This window comes from Phasianus colchicus, chromosome 4, assembly GCF_987193195.1.
Source record: "Phasianus colchicus chromosome 4, bPhaCol1.hap1.1, whole genome shotgun sequence".
NCBI lineage: Eukaryota > Metazoa > Chordata > Aves > Galliformes > Phasianidae > Phasianus > Phasianus colchicus.
In genome coordinates, this window is record NC_143439.1 from 37703002 (window position 1) to 37721267 (window position 18266).

Sequence of the window (18266 nt, forward strand, 5' to 3'; positions counted from 1 at the left end):
TGCCTGGGATTCCTCCAACCCAAGTGCAAAACTCTGCACTTTGCCGTGTTGAACCTCATCAGGTTCACCCGGGCCCACCTTTCTAGCCTCTCGAGGTCCCTCTGAATGGCATTCCTTCCTTCAATCGTGTTGACCGCACCACTCAGCTTGGTGTCGTCAGCAAACTTGCTGAGGGTGCACTCGATTCCGTCATCGATGTCATTGATAAAGACTCTCGTGAAGCCGTGCTGGCTGTCACGGATCACACGCCCTTTCCTTATGTGATCAAGTATGTCATCCAGGATGATCTGTTCCATGATCTTCCCAGGCACAGAGGTGAGACTCACCGGCCTGTAGTTCCTGGGGTCCTCCTTGCTCCCTTTCTTGTAAATGGGAGTGACGTGACCCTTCCTCCAGTCATCCGGGACCACACCTGACAGCCACAACTTTTCAAATATGATGGAGAGCGGCTCGGCAACCACCTCAGCCAGCTCCTTCAGAACTCTGGGATGCACGCCATCCGGCCCCATAGACTTGTACACATTCAGTCTCATGAGGCGGTCTCGAACCTGCTCTGACCTCACAGCAGGGGGGATTTACCACCCCAGTCCCCACCCAGAGGTGTAGGGATGCAGGGCTCAGGGACGCTAGAAGTACTGGAGTCCTGGCCGCCAGTGAAGACCGAGGCAAAGAACTCATTCGGTACCTCAGCCTTCTCTCCGTCTGTTGAAGCCTGTTCTCCTTTTACATTTACCAAAGGAGGTACACTCGCTTTGGCCTGTCTCTTCTGGCCAATGTACCTATAAGAAAGTCTTCCTATTGTTTTTCACGTCCCTCGCCAAATTCAGTTCCATCTGTGCCTTGGCTTTCCTGATCCCACATCTGCAAGTCCAGACGACATCCCTGTATTCTTCCCAGGTGGCACGCCCTTGTTTCCAGAGCTTGTACGCACCTTTCTTTGCCCTCAGCACGCTCAGCAGGTCCTTACCGAGCCACGCTGGCTTCCTCCCTCCTCTGCCTGCATTCGTTTGAGCTGAATTATCTTGTGGCATTACAAATGTAAGATTCAAGAAGTCAGTGAGGGGAAGCATTCTGCTGTACGTCACACTTGCAAACAAGGAAGAACTGGCCATGAATGTGAAGCTGAAGGGCAGACCTGGCTGCAGTTATTAGAGGCGGTTGTACAGGATAACGAGAGGACAAGGGTGGGTCTCCTGAACTTCAATAGAGCTGACTTTGGCCTTTAAAGGGACCTGCTTGGAAAACAGGTGCTATACAGTCCTGGAGAGAAAGGAAGGGCTCAGGAGCATTGGTTGATATTCAAAAGCATCATCTCCTCCAAGCTCAAATCCAGCTGAGAACATGTTTACTTTAAAAAAAAAACAAAAAAAACCACTACCATTACTGGCACTGCTGCTGAAACACTGCTCACTCAGTATCGAAGTCCTATCTACCATGACTTAGGCTTGGTCAGATATGTGGTTTCTACTAGAAATTAGCCTGCTGTAACTCAGATATGGCTCCCAAGACTACTACTACTTCTTCCATCATGCTCCATTACAAATTCTGTGATACTTCACAACTCTGTGATGTATTCACATAACTCAAACTATACATCATTACGTACACACGGAGAAGGTGTGTAATATTTCCTCGCAATGACATTTCCAAAACAGTATTCAACAATCTCCATGTGTAACAAATAACTATTAAGCATGAAGAATTTTACGTAGGAGGGGAACAAGAAATGAACTTTACCCTGTACCATGGCAATAGAGTCACTCTAAAAGCAGGCTTTTGCATTTTATTATTGTGCAATAGCAAGGCAACCTGTTTTATGTTATTACGGTTCATTTCACAGCCAAACCTTTGTAATTCTTCCCTTTGAAACATGTCCTTGGTTCAACAGAACATATAATAAACGTACAAACATTATGAAGATACAGACTTTCCATGGGGGAACTTCACATTTTGACAGGCAAGACAAGATCCTGCCAGCAGACTCAAACAGAATGAACTTGTTTGCCATCTTAAGTGAGATTATAAAAATTAACAGAATGCGACTACCTTCCTTTTGTGTAAATAGCAGCTTTTTGAGTGTTTCCTCTCTTGATGCGCTTCTTAAGAGTGGGAACACGTGCACATCAGTAAGATCTCACAGCAGGATCCAAGTAATTCAAGTTTCCATTAACTTCAGAGGAAGCATACCTGACTTTAACAGCCAGGCTTATGCAAGGAGGTGAAGTGAGGTTTGCCATGCTCTGAGCTGCAGAGGTGCAAACCAGCTCTGATCTTACAGGTATTTAACTGGATAAAGGTAAATGTAGTAGGTGGGGACCCATCTCCAAGAGAAACCATCTACATGGCTATCGGAGGCTTCCAGACCTGAGGTGGATGATGCCTGCCCAATTCAAATCTGAAACTTAAGAACTTGGAATTTGTCCTTTGGTTCTACTTTAAAACACAAAATTTGACAGAGGCAAAACCATTCTGAGCCAAACTAGAAAAGATCCAGATTTTCAACTCAGTTTATCGTATTTTGACACCAACCAGAAGTTCTTCTTCCATTCAAATTTGTCTGCATTTTACTTAAGCCTTACTTCATGCTGGTAGTAAGAGGAATTGCTTGCCTGCCTCCTGATCTGCAACTCCTTTCCATTCTGCTTCCCCAGAGGGGTGCTGAAATCACCGGTGTGCAGGAGCTGCAGAAAACGAACTGCAGACTTGTCAGAACAGAGGTTCTCCTTGCATATATTTGTATAATTGCTGGCATAACATAGCAATAATTAAATAGGATCATTAAACATTGCTAAAAATGCAAGAGTCAGAGTAAAAATGAGGAAATGGAGAACAAGGGAACCAATGTTTCCTTTTTGCAGAGTCACATGAGTTAGTGATCTGGAAGAGTCTACAAACTCTCAGGTTCCTTTAACTTTCTATAACTACTTCTCGAGAGTTTTTTTTTTTTCTTTTTTAAAGTACAGATTTCCTAAGGTAAAGATCTAGCACAACTGGATCCAAGTGAGCGGCGTTAATAAACCTTTGGTTGCAGAATCTTTTGAATGTTCTGCTATAACAAGCTGCATCATGGTACAAGGCTCACCATATTTTGTACTTCCCTGTTCTTTATGTAGATTATAAAATATAGTGGTAATAGAGTTAAAAAAAAAAAAAAGAAAAAAGCAGAGTACAATCTTGGCACATGAAAGACACTGAATACTTTAGCACCTTTATTACTATAGCCATGCACTAAATTCATGCATATATATATTCCTAATATTTATTTTGTGAAGCACACAGCAATAAGCAATGCAGGATTAGTAGCTCAAAACTTTTGTTTAGCTCTAATCTTTCAAAACCTAAATCACAGAAGAAACTATGCTGATGCAGTAGAACTCTTTTTCCCCCTTAAAATTTCAGCGTATCTTGCCACTCCATTCTTGAGTTGCCTTTCTGCCTCTGTATTGACTTAGACCACATGAGCCCTAGCACTCCAACAATCAGTGTCAAGAAATCAAGGACAGAAACCAGAGAAACCAGCTTTGCATTCATCTGGAGAGAAGGAACACAAGCATTGAGTTATCCACCAGTTACTGAGCTCTTAAGACTGGCAGTCACATAAAAAAAACACTGACCTACACTAGAATTAAATGAAATCATCACTCTGTACGCTAAATAGCTTCACAGATAACTAGGCCTACCCAGTGTGAACTTAGTTATTTCTTCTTTTAAATCCACTTACACTCCTGTCCTCCAGCACATTCTGCCTTCCTAATTTAATTATGCACAATACGAAAATTGAGCTAGAATGAGTCACTAGACCTGCCTTTGTTAAAAAACATGTTTTTTTTTTTTTTATTGGGCAGCATTTTACAGCTTCTCACTTGCTGCATGAAAGCCACTTCATTTTGCCCAGTTTAAGTGATGTTTAGATTTGCTGTAAATTCAGTTTGAGACTGAATGAGGCGCAAGAAATATTTCAGTCCTAGCCCAGTCTACAATTGCTGACATTTCCTTCACTAAGCCAACCTGAACAACTGACCAGAAGTTCTGAGATACAGACCTTGTTTTACCCATTCTGTACTAGGACTCAAAGCCCCAACCAGTTCTAACTCCAAAACCATGAAGAACTTGAGAGCACAATTCTCAAAATAAGGCAGTCAGTTCTGACTGAAATTTCAAAAAAACTTCCTCCAGGCACTTATGCAATTTCCAGCTGAAGAGAAATGTTGGGGCTTTTAATGGTAAGATCACCAAAAAGAGAAGTTGACGCTAATTATTAAGTTAGACACACAGGCGCATACTGGGACTTCCCTGAAGATACAAACAGCTGAAAAATCCAGGACTGGAGAGAGATCCACAGAAAGCACTTCCGTGAGGTAGGCCACTCTCCCCAGGCTTTTTCAGTGGGCAGCAGAGAGGTTCACACCCAGGACAAGATGGGATGCTTCATTGGATACCGCCCTCCTGGGCCACTGGTGCCTCTGCCAGGCACAGCATGAGCGAGGGGGAGCTCAGCCCATATGAAATACCAGAAGCCTGTTAGGTCAGCTACTCTAGCAAGTGTTCGGCTCTGGAACTGAATTTTGAGCTAAATTTTCCAACTGAGTGTTGGTTCTCATCCAACTACAGCTTTATCTATCTTTTATATTCTCAACAAAAGATCATCATCTAATAAATACATTTATTGATTACCATCTTTACTTAAGTGATTAAATTCAACACATGCTACAGTACAAAAACACTTAAGCGTGTCCCAATTACAACACCGTGTCAAACCCTGTCAGGTCTGCCTGTCTTCACGTTAACATTCATGAAAACTCGTATTGTTTGGGCAAATCAGGAAAGTCAGGCACCATAATAGTTTGGGCAAAACAGAAAAGGGACTGTAACAGTGAGCCTTCTTTTGATGTTCCCTACCAGTTGAGTCAGGTCTCTGGTTTTCCTCATGACTGTCTGATCCTGATATCACAGGTTCAATGAGGTACCAAATTACTTTCTATTATATCCCACATCAGATGTGTTTTCTAAACCCTTTTAAGATGGCAGTTAAACTCTTACAGGTCTCACAAGAAAGCACAGCACTGGCACAGACCAAATAAAAGGCAGTTGGTCAACATTCCCTTCCTGTTCCCCTCCATCTGCAGGTAGGAGGCTTTCATGCAGTAACCAACTGGCCTTGTGCCCAATTCTCCCCTTTCAGGCATTACACATTTGCTTTTATAGCACTCCCTTGTGTTACTCACATATGCCACACACAGACTACCTGATCAGGCTGCTGCTTTTTCAATGCTAGCAGTATTTATTGCAGTCAGAGCTTAGTACAGGAGCTGCTGTTACGACCTTGCCTTGTTCTCTTCTCTGAGTTCAGCTGGCTGTGCACAATCATTTCTCTAAGACACTACATTATGAAGGGTGAGGGATTTTGCATATAGATCGGTCTTTTATTTAAGTTGTCCCTTGTGCCTGCATAGGGCAAATATAAGCACTTATTGATTTACGCTCTTCTATAGGCGGGATGGGGGAATAAATAAATCAAATCAAATAATCTTTTTACCATTCTCAGACAGGAATGCCATTGTGCCGACCCCACTATGTGAGCTTTGTTCTGTTTGGTTTGCTAATTAGCTATTCTTAGCAGGCTTGGATGCTAAATGCACAGCTGTGACTATAGAGTGAGGACCCAGCTGGCAGTAACCAGTGGTGCCTAATACTGAGCTTCACTTCAGATAAACAAAGTACACAAGTACAAACATAACCGGGTTTAATAATCGAAGCTTTCCCTGTTCAGCTGCTCGATTGAAATGTGCAATAGCACAAATGTCTGTTCTTTGAAGATGGTTGCAAACCACCACCCTCCAATGGGGAGCACAGGCGTGCTATGCAACTTCTGCTGCAGAATGCTGCTCAGGGCAGACAAAACCAGATCTATTTCAAAATAAATAAATAAAATAGCTCTATGAAGCAGTCTTTAGAAAAAAGATAATGATAAACAAACAGAAAGGTACACAGTTTTTTTAGTGACTTAACTTTTCTGACATGTTCTAAATAGTACTTTTCTCATGTGTGGTATTTAAATACTCTACTAATACATTTTAACTTCATTTCAGATTTTATTAAAAGAAAAAACAAAACATTGCATCAGCAGAGGCAGTTAAAGGCACATATGAAAGTCACATCAGAAGTAATGCTTCCTATTTGCTTCCATGAAAACTGCAATACATACAAAGAGCACAATAACACTAATTGATAGAGCAAATTCTTAGATACAAAACACTATTTTTCAATACCACCACCACCATTAGTTGTGCATTTCCACCTACGATGAACAAGAGCCTGCATGCTGCACTCGTCAAAGTCTGTACCAATGGAGGTGACCCACTGTCTCTACTGCCGCTGCTGAAACACACCACCCACCACCTCACTGTGCTCACATCCACAGTCTGGTCTCTAGAAACCTTCAGCAACCACCATTGTCAATAGGTGCCATTTTTTCTGCATGGAGGAATTCAATAACTCTTTGCTTCATGCACGCTTCCATGTCAGACAACATTTGGTCAGCCTGTCCCTCTGCTGCCAAACTGTCACATGGCAACAACATGGAATGGAATACTGGTGGGAAGGTTCAGCCTCTACTGCCATACTACCAACATCCGCTTCTGACGTTGTGGGCCAACATCATAAAATACGAGATGCTGCTTTCAGAGCAGCCTTCTTACGTGCAAATTATATGACCTTTACTGTCACTCAGCAAACAGGGTCCTGTCCCATAACCTGAAGGCTACAAAATAATGCGTCTGTCTGGGTAAACCCAGAGAAGCATCATGACTTTAGGCAAAGCTTGATGTTTAGCTTGACTTGCCATTAGTTTGCCTGTCACTTAACAACCCATTGCAGTATCTCCTGTGCAGAGCAGAGGACACGAGGCGCTGCCGCGAGCACCAGACTGCAGTGACCGGGACAGTCACGGTGCCCTGACTCCACACATCCAGCTGCCAGCTGGCTAAGCCACAGCCCTTGGCTCATCTCCACAACACGCTGAAGGTTATTTTTCAGCTAGCAAAATTCCTGCCTTTTAAAAGCATGCTGGTTCCATTGTATCAGGATCTGCACTGTTTTGTAACACCAGACTCAGTTCAACTAACACCTGCCATGCTCTTCCCAACCAGAACAAGATCATTCCTGTGCTTCTCAATTCATTGCAGATTCTTTCCTCAGATACAAGCTGCTGTCCATCACCTACTTCTCTATTGGGAACATGTAACTGAGCATAATCTTTCAGAGTTCTATCCCTCCTCCGCTCCCCCCTTCCCCCCTTCATTCTTTCTGTCTGAATTCAAACTGAAACTTTGAAAAATAAAAAGGTTATTTTTTTTTTTTTGGCAAATTCTCAATAAGCTTTGTATCTGTCTTCTCTAGACACATTGATGTCGGCTGACCTGCGCCATGTACCAAGCTGATAAGAAGCTGATATAACTCAGAATGAATAAGACAATTCCAAAAACAATACTTGAGGTATAAAAGATAACATACTCAGGTTATAGCATCAGACTCGATTCTTCTATTTCTTGCTGTCTAGAGCTACTGTCTGTAAGCTACTCTAACACTCCCAGTCACAAAATAGAGCATAACTGCTGATCTGCTTCCTGCAAGGTCTCCAAGCAGTGTTAAGTGCTCCACTGGCACACATTATCTAAGAACTCTGCTGATAACAAAGTGCTTCTTTAACAGTATTAGGCACAGATTCAGCCCTGCTGAGAAACACATTCAGTATCTTCCTACTGTTTCTCACTAATTTGGTATATATACACTGCCTGTTTGCCTAATCAAAAAAACACTGAAAAGTATGTTTTAAAACACCTCATGAAACTTCTCAATGTCTAGAATGTTGCTTTTTATCATCCTTGACCTCTACTGCCTTTTCTCATTTGACGACCAGTACCAAAAGAATGTTTAAGGGCATTTAACTTTGAAGAGGAATGAATTTCAGACTCCAAACACCATTAAGAAACATAGCACCACAAGCCTTCGTCTTTTGTCTGCCTGCTCTAGAGTTACAGCATATCCAATGAAGCCTCTGAGAACACAGTCTACCTAAAACTAGAGGTCAACCAGAAACTGCTGTGCAAGTACTTCCCTGATGCAACGCTCTTCGTCAAAAATCCATTACTCACCAGGCCTTTGGCAAACACCCTGGGAAAGCAACCTTGCTTTACAAATGAATGGAAGAAAGGCAGTTGAAAACAAGAAGCTTGCCCTTCAAGAGAGGTTATCAAAATGACTGCATACTGACAGAGCAATAGGTACAAAAATGGCATCCTCAAATCCAGGGTTCCAATTAAAAATATTGTTGGCACTAACACATAAGCAGTATTTTTTTTTCTCTTAAAAAATAAACAACAAACTCCTCACATTCCTAAGCACAACATCCTCTAGAACATGTAAGCGTGCACAGAAAGAAGTACTACATGCAAACCAAGGTTATGGCAAGCCTCCTATAATTTCAGTAATTGCATATGTAGTAGGAAAGCTGTTTAAGAAGAAAGTTGTTTTCTGTTTTAATACAGATAACTGTTTTCACTTACTCCACCTATAGGACATTAGGTCAGATAAGATTTCAACAACTACAGGGACAAGAAAATTGACGAGAAGCTAAATTTTACATCTAGGCCTTCACATTACAACTACTGTCTTATAAACCCGTCCATAAATTGGCATTATAAAGTAATTTAGGCAAGCCATTTTGTTCTCCATTGCTCCAGTACAACATCTGTACTCTGTGGATGGCAAGAGAGCTAAGTTTAACCTGCAGTGGCTACCTTCTCATTCAGGTTGAATGGTTTTTCCCTCTATCCTCTCCTCCCTCTTTTTAAAAATATATGCATGCATATATGTATACGGGCAGTGCGTATATAGGTAGTCAGTCATCAGCCCTTCTTTAACAGGCTTAAGATCAGCAGGCTTCCAAGTCTGTGTTAAAGTGGTAGGATGTCCTATCCTTTAATAAAACCCCCCTAATCACAGCTGGTTGAGGTGATGTAGAAGCTCTTCAGAAGGCCTCACCTACTTCCCCAATACCACCTTTGCATAAGCAGCATTAATAGGGATCAAGCATTATATTGGCCTTTGCTGAGCAATTCCCTCTTGTCACCTCTCTCCAGACCTCCGATCCCTCAGGGCCTCACAGTGCCAGCAGGACGCAGCACAGCTGCCAGCACACACCCCAAGGCACAGCAGCTCTTAGCACACAGGCACCAGAGCACAGAACATAAACTGGGACAGCATCAGCCAGATACCTACATGTTTTCATGACCTAAAAAACTATCACATAGGTGATACACAGATCAGTGTTTTACTGTCTTAAGGAGCTAGGAACTGATTATCCTGTCACTGGCTACGCATGATAATTCAGATAGTCTTCCCAAGAAGTAGTGGTTTTGTCTAAAGAATTTTTCACAGCCCTGTTCAACTCCCTGGAGAAAGGAAGAAAAGAGTGCACTGTCAGGACTATTGAGCCAGACTATGAAATACTTTATTATTTTAGGACATAAAATATGCTCGTAAATTTCAGTCGTAAATATGCTGAAGTTGGACAACAAAAAACTTCCCGTACACCAAGTCTCAGTCACACATGAAGATCCCCTGAAGAGAAGTTTTTAAAGAGAACAGCATTATTTGACAGATGGATGCCTATGAGAAGCTGAAGACATATCAGTAATTTTCCTAGCGCTCTCCAAAAGATCAGATAAAAATGTCTGAAACCATAATGCTGAAGAGGTTATGCATCACCTACTCTAAGCTGCTAAAAAAACACTGGGGGCAATGAAACCATGGGTGACTGTGCCCCTCCTCCACCCTCAGATGTCACTGACCCCTACAAGTGACCCTGCTGCAGACTCAGACATTCCACTGTCCTCAAGGATGGCTGTCTCATAAACCTAACCAGCAACAGAACAAATAAATGCCCAAGCAGGTTATTAGTTGAACACAGTGTATCCTAATGTTTTACCTAAATAACTTTTAAGCAACTTAGACACCTGACAAGAAAATCTGGCATGATTACAAAGGTTTATTTTTTTAAATCAATAACATGAATAATTAGGCTTGCAGCTCTTCAGTGTCAGCTCTGAACACCCGTAACTATTCAAACACACCATTCAAACTGATGCATTCCAAATACTAAAGAAAAGACATGCATTTGATAACAAGATCTTACCTGTCATTTCTCTACATGATGTTAGGAACTGTAACAGTCTGGCAAAAACGATCAGAGAAATACAACTAGCTCATTATTTGCCTTCCATACAGCTTAATCTTACAAACTTGTACCTGACACTCATGCACATTACCAGAGTAAATTTTATTAATTTGTACACTTCAGTACAAAAATGAATTAGAACATTTTAGATCAGAAAAGCTTTTTATTGTAATAGCTTACACTAACCTTTTCTTTCAATAAAGGATATAGTCAAGCACTTTCTGATGCTTTAGCTCTCAGAAACTGACTTATGCAACACCCAAGTTCTGGACCTTGCATTCTCCACTTCCAGCCCATTCAGTCATTTGACCTAAAGAAATAACCAGGTTATATGGTTATACAAACCAAGTGAACTTGATTTTTGCTGGACAACACAGAATCACTGAAGGCCACAAACATGGTTTTCTGTTGCCAGCATCCTAAGGAGACTCAATGTTTGCTCATCTGAGTGCTGGATGCCGGCTTACGTACTCAGAGCACCTCCTTCTTAAGTGTATTGGAGATGCTTAACTGATTTCCAAAATCAGCACGGCATTCTTTTCCCTTTCTCTTCCTATTCAGGTACATGCTGAGCCACATTTCTTTCCAAATTTGAAATGCACCAGTATAGCTAGAACAATATTCATGAACCTAGCAATACTGGAGCATCTGAGACTGGAGATCATGACAGGAAAAAGGCACTTTTCTGAGGACCTCAGACGACGTTTCCTTGTGTAGCAGAAGTTCAATAGTCCATGGTAAGAAAGCTAGACTTGGAAATGTACTTCAAGGCCAAAATATATGATTATATGGTACAGTACAGAATTTATGTAGTGTCCCATAAACTCTGACATCCTTAAAAGGCTTCTGATCTCCCTAGCTTAATAATAATATACATTTTAAAAGAGCTCTAGAATTGCTTCACATCATCAGAAATTCATTACCAAAAGGAGCTAAGAACTTTTCTCTCAGAACTTAAAAAAAGAGATGGATCTATGCAATATGCAACAGTCTACTGCTACAGTTTGCAAGAGCTTACAGAAAGTCCTTCATTCGAATGAAATAAAAATCTGATGTAAGGAACGTCTCCTTACTGCCCCATTAAATTTTAAAAGTAAATACCAGCGCCAGCTAATGCCAGCCTAAAGAAACAAGGGACTGCAATACTTGAAAAAAAATGAAACTTTTTAGCAAAGACAGTTCAAAGGCACCAATTTGTTACATAGATCTAGATCTATTCAACAGCAAGATTAGATAAGAGATCTACAGAGAAGAGCAAATAAGTTACTGTAATTACTACTTGATGACAACTGTGGCTGAAAGGTTAGCTTTTACTTCTGAAATGTGAGCGTTCTCGTTTGCAGTGTAAATTTAGTCTACTCAGGTAGAAAAGAATTAAAAACAAACTGACCTTTGTTTCTCTTTTCATAGCAACAGTAAACAGCATTCAGTGCAAAAGAAGTTCCTCAAGATCAGCACTGAAGAAAAGCAGGATATTACAGAGAGGAAGTTATGAAACTTTAAAAGCTGCGCAGATACGAAGAAAGAAAAGCTCAACTCGCATTTCAGAGGGCATGCCTGATTTTAGTTTGTGATTCTTTCCATAAACGCTAATACAGATGACTTCAAGTACAACTGTATCCAAACTGTGGGATTCAATCAATGTTCAAGTGTGCCTGTATAACTAATGGATTTAAACAAGTCTTCCAAAACAACATTTGCTGTCTTTTCTTACAGCAAAGCTCCTGCTTGTTTTCAGTGCCCTTTGCCCCTCCCTCACAACAGAGCTGGCGTTTCCCAGTGCTGCTGCTTCCAAGAACCACCTCGTTTCTACCCTTATTCAAGGACATATCTTATCAGGCTGATTAATGCCTAACTATGTATCAACCTACTCACAAGATAGAAACACCACAGCAGAAGTCTCCCCTTGTTTCTTAAAGGTGTTATAGAAAATGCCAGTTTCACCCAGCTTAATAGGATCCCTCTGGAAAAGTGTGATACGAAGGAGTAAAAGAGCCTTTTACTTTTTAATTGCCGCTGTCAGCTAACTAGAAAATACTCTCAGGTGACACCGTGCACTGACAAGTTGAAGTCAGCGATGACCCTCTGACACTGACTGATATTTATTCTGTCTCCAACTTCCGATCCTTTAAGGCTATGTATACCCCTGACCAATTCAAAATACACTGTTTTCACAGTTATCTATAGAAACCTGGGACTCTTTGCAGCACATGGGCAAGTTTTTATTCATTTATGGGTAACAGGTACGGTCACATTAACAGACTTGCTTTTCTTTTTTCTTTCTTTTTTTGGCACTTCCTTGGGGGAAAGCAAAAGGTGGATCAGAGGCTAATGTTCTGAAGTGTCAGGGCACACTGCAATCAACCCACAGTTTGTAGGCTGCACACCACAGTGTGGTAGACTGCAGCTTCAATTACTACAGAGCTCAGCATGCACTAAAACTCATGCTCACTACATGAGGTAACTGCATGATGCTGCTTTCTGATCTCTGAACAGCAACAAAGACATGTCCTGTAAGTCCAGTTTCCTCCCCATGACGTGTGATGTGCATAGTTAACAGATTGCTCCCACAGGGACTCCAAGCTGCCTGTACCCAAGCACTGTACCAGCACAGCAGGAGCATATTTGGCTCTGCACCTGCCCTGTGAGTAGTCCAGAAGCTTGGCTAACTCCACTCTGGACATTTGCCAGTGTCCCTAAGAAACACGTAAGGTAAAGCCATCCAAAAGGACTCTTACATTCCTTATGTTCCCTGCTGGACTTCAAGTATTCAGGTAAATAGAGCTGCCAGTTTAGCACCCCCCAAAATGCATCTGGTTTACACGTACACCCAAAAGTACTTCACAAACCAAGCCAGCATGAACTATATGGGGGCAACTGCAAGATTTACATGGCCATTCCACAGGCCTGAATAAAAATATTAACATAGATTAAACAAAGCAAAAAGGGAGTTAGGTCCCCTCCTCTTCTATGACATGGATATTCAGTACTCTCTGCTATGTACTACTTTAAAAGCTTTATAGCTTTCCTTTAAAGATTTTGTAGAGAAAGCCCAGGTGCAAGGTCTGAGCAACTGTACAACACAGATACAGTGCCCACCAGAATCAAACAGCAGCAATACTGTGGCTGTTCAAAAAGCCCTAACCTTTGTTTTCCTAATGGACTGTTCCATTACTACTCCGCTCTGCTCCCTTTCTTCCCAAGGCCTTATTACCTGAAAACTAGAGCTTTCAGTTTCATTTAGGAATTGTGATAGTTGCTAAGGAGAGCAACAATATTTTCTTGCTTTTTCCCAGCTACAAGTAGTGGACCCTGGAGTTCCACAGGAAGCACTGGGCCTCAGGAGGAGCCTGTCACCTGAAGGCCAGCGCTACCAAGAAAAGGCTTGCCACCTCCTCACTGCAGCCCAAGGGCTCGAGAGCCTGCTGTGGTTTTATAAAGAAGATTTGGTATTGTATTTGTGTGAATTTCAACTTGGAAACACAGACTGTTTTTTCCCTAGAACTTCTCCAGCTAACAAAGCGGACCAGGCCTACACACAGACAGCTGTCACCAGCCAAACATCCCTTCTGATGACCACCATCTTCTGAGCAGCACCAGCCCTGCAGCTTAGAGGCAGCTCCTGAGGCAGCATCTTTTTCAGGCCAGCATCCGCAAGTGAAGCAGCTCTGCAGCAGATTACCATTCATTATTCCAGAGTAAATTTTTTAGCCTTCTGGACTGGTCTATTTTCTGTTTATGTGTGTATATACAGATGTATAAGCACATTTTCATACACACATATGCATATACTTCAAGCAAAAGAGGAAAATAAAACCATTCCTTTCATTTCCTTCCATTTCATTTTATAGAAAAGAAAATATCTACTTGCTTTGTGACTATTTGGCTATTTGCTTGAAGACTAATCCATGGAGAACAAAAGACAGTGTTAGTACAGTACCCAAATTCATCATGCAACAGAAAGATATTTTTATTCTTACAGAATAATAAACTATCAGTTTAGAAAATGAACAAACAGAAATTCAATCCAGCCAGCAAGGTCTTCTTGGGAAGAATACGGCTGAACTTTGTTAAGACAGCAAAAAGATTACCTTACTAAAGATTACCTTTAGTCTGTTTTCTTAGGATACATTTGTATGTCAGACACTTTCTAAACATAACCATCTATACATGGGTGGAGTACATCAGAAAGAGTGCTGTTTTGCTTGCTTAGAAAAGTAACAGGCAAGCTGTTATGGGAACCATCATCAAATAAAAGTCATGTAAAAATATGACGTTCCTTAATCTAAACTTTTTCTCCTCAAACAATGGCAGGCTGCACTTGTATCCCTCTGTGACATTACAAAGAGATATAGGCAGTGCCCTAAATGGAAACATAATATTATCCTAAAACAGAATTCTTTTTGCAAGGTCTGTCTACTGTCTCCAGCAGTGCCTTACTCCTGAATTCTCATTAGAGAGTTCATCTTTCCTGTGCAAGTTAGGCTATCCACAGAAACATCCCAATCTGTGTTGAGATTAGACAGCCAGGACATGTGCAAGTTTTTGTGAGGACACATCAGACATAGTATATCATCAGACAAGCTCTAGCGTGTTCAGAAAGCCCTGGCAAGTGCTTGCTCTCATCCAGCTCAAGCTGAGCTAGACAAGGGAAAATAAAGGAATTGGTACAGTATTCCAAACCTGCAGCATTAAGCAGAGAACTGTCTGATATTTCCCAAGTTGATGAAAAAGCATATCATTAGGTCAGAACACTGACAGTGTAAAGAAGAAAAAACAGCCTTCCAAGACTATTTGTCAAGGGAAAAAAAAAAAAAAAAGATGAAAAAACTGGCCTGGTAGGTTTCATGCAAAAAGCACAGAAGTGAAGGCTGAATGAAACAAGCAGACAAGTTTTGTTGAGTGGTGCAGATCTACCCAACTATTTATCACTGAGTGATAAGTGTCTATTACTAGTCATCTCCAATTCAAGATCAATTTGTTCATGCACAAAAGCAAAAGCGCAAGTGACATGATTTTCTATGAAATTTTGTTCTGCCACTGACACTCACTATTGTGCTGCTGAACAAAGGCATTCTTGGCTATCAGGTATCAAGACCACATGGTGGACTGAATTAATCAAGCTTAATTATTAATCTATGCAGTCAGGATTTCCGGAGTCAATCCAACCACGCTATTACTATGTCAGCCTGAAACTTGGTGCCTGATGGTAAATGAGTGCACTGTAAAAATCTGTACCCGAATACAGCTCTGGTGTTTATTATGGCAACTCAAAAAATCTCCATTTGATCACCTTTACAATTTTTATTTACATACACCTAATCTTAAAGCCATTTTTACCTATCAAACCAAAGGAAGCAAACTCCATAAAAACATTAATACTGTGAAATTAAAGATGGCATGACCTATTAATGGGCTTAGTTAAGTATAAGCTTATTCACCTGTTCATTCATGTTTTTTTTTGGTTAAAAGTCACTGATGTAATTTGCAAAGTAGTGTGCACTGCTTTTTTCCTCTACCATACCATTAAGCACTTAACTCCAAAGAAGAATACTTCCTGCAACCTCAAAAGTCTCATTCTGAGTTTGCATCTCAGTTTCTCTCCCTGCCTCAAGCCAACTCCAGTTACTTCAAGGGTATACTCCACTGAGCACCAACAAATCAAGTCTTAAAATTTCAAGACACTAGATCCCATTTGAAATTCACTGCTTAAAAACCGTCACTCATCATACAAGGTCGAACAGGTACCACAGAAATTACTTAAAGCTCAGCAAACCTTACTTCTGGCAGAGGGTTGGCCGGTTTAGTTAGGATTCCTCCCACATAAACGACATTCGGTAGCGTCGGTCTTGGAAACTCCAGTGCTATATCAGTACAAAGCATCCACAGGCTGGATCCGTGAACCAAGTCATACATAGATCGTTCAGGCAGAACCTTGTACTTCTGCATTATCCTTTCATATTTTGGCAGAACCAAAAAGCTGACTCCAAATCTTGAAATAAGATAAACAAAAGTATTTTTCATCCTCTCAAATAGGTTCATGTGATCTGTAAGTAGTGAGTTAAATTCTGGAACGTAAGAGAGTGGAGCTGGAGCACCCACTTCTGCTGGATACCAGAGGCCAGTGGAAAAGACGGCATACTTAACCCCTAAAAGGTGAGCTATAACAAATCCACACATCTCATTGGGATCTACCAGGAGCAGGTCAAACTTTTCCTGTTTCAGGGCACGCATGAGGTTTTGGTTGCCAACAATCATGTCACAGTTCTTTGAATAGTGGTCCAGGATGTCAAACAGTTCCAGGGCTGTCAGTCTACCAGAGAAGATACTCCTCATCTTGGACTGGAGAAAGTCATCTGATGTACTGCTGTTAAAGATCCCTGGGTAGCGCTGAAGTCTATAGTGATTAGATGGAGGAATCTCTCTGCCCTCAGAGAGGAGAAACACTGTCTGGTGACCTTGGTCATGCAAGGCTGAGGCCAGAGTCTTGAAAATATAAAGATGGCTTTCAAACATAATTGGCGGCACAACAACAATTTTGGCAGCCCTTGCTATCCCAACAGCGCTCCACAGGAGGATGAAAACTGGAGTGTACGGCTTCATAGCTGAAATGAGAAACAAGAGCATGACATCAACAGCATACAGGTTGGTATTTTACCTGGAAATTAAAAAAGAAAAAAAAAAAGAGTTATGTTTTAACTCGGTAGCTATCCCCTATCTCAAAGATGTCTTTGCAATTGTAATGGGAAGAACAGCGACACAAGGCTTTAGAATAGGTTTGGTAGCGTTCATTTTCCAAAAAGGTCTGCACTCTTTGCTCCCTCTGTGTTTCCATCTAGCGCAGAGGGTAGATGAGATCTCTTCCAGCATGGGTAACAATACAGCATCGGCACTACATGGCAGGAAAACTGACAGAGAGAATGAGGTTAGTGCCCTCCACAAAGATACTGCACGCACTGCTTCTGAATTATACATGCTATCTAACAGCTACAGTATCTTGAAGTCAGGGTCAGAAAGCTAGACCCTGTAAGATCTGGAATTATATTTAAAATCACAATCACACTGTAATCACCATAACAAACTGTGTGAATTGAATATTCTTTAAGGACACCACACTGAAAGACCCAAAGGCTATAAAGCCATACTTGCTCACATCTGAAGGATGCACAGGCTGTTTCCTTTCAGCACAGAATATGACTATTTCATAGACACGTTTCAGTCTTTCATCCCTAACTAGAACTTCCACAACAACAATTCTTACTGTTCACTTTGTGTTCACTGTACTGAAACCCCCACCCTCCTTCTGTCAACACATGAGTAATTCTGCTGCAAGTGCCACTGATAACCAACCACAGCTTTCAGGCTGTCCTCTTTCAAAACCGCTGGTCTCTGTTCTGATTTCCTTGACACTTTCTGCTGTTTTGTTTTCACATAAACCAATGAGAATTGAGCATATAAAGACTCTTCCACTACAAGGACATTACTTTTCTTGTTTAGTATCAACACTGAAGTCGAAAGCTGAAACCTACCAGGAAGATGCTACCAAGAACCAATGCGGCAACTTTAATCTTCCAAAAACTACACTTTGCATTTGAGAACAAGCGAAATAAAAGGGAATTAGAACCATGCACATGAATATTCACACCAGCTTCCAGTGAAGCAGTTTTACAGGTGCTAGATTCTAAGCCTACTTAAATTGGCTCTTACACAGACACTTAAGCCTATACTGATAATAATATCATCCTAAACAAAGGCAGTTCTTGACAGCAGCAGGCTTCTGAGGGACAAGAAAATAATTTTCCTTGCAAGTAAAGCCTACAAAACATTGTACATCAGATGAAAGCAAAGCCTACCAGAAGCATGGAGAGGGAATGTCAGCATGCTTCTCAGTCACATTAACTCTCTTAGGATAGGGAAATGAGTACAAGCCAAACCAAACAATCTGCTATTTTCTTGTGCCAAACCTAACCCATGTGGAAATGAGTCTCTCACAGTGTCCTTTATAAACAAGCAGTACAGAAGCTAGTGA

The 18266-nt window shown here is 41.3% G+C and overlaps 1 protein-coding gene across 1 annotated transcript in view; it reads right to left on the reverse strand.

Moving 5' to 3' along the window:
* The window catches only part of UGT8 (UDP glycosyltransferase 8), a 46872-nt gene that overhangs the window by 11975 nt on the left and 16631 nt on the right, over positions 1-18266 (reverse strand). The window contains exon 2 of the mRNA XM_031596913.2: positions 16019-16842. Coding sequence (XP_031452773.1) covers positions 16019-16842 — 824 coding nt within the window. The remainder of the gene's footprint in view (positions 1-16018; positions 16843-18266) is intronic.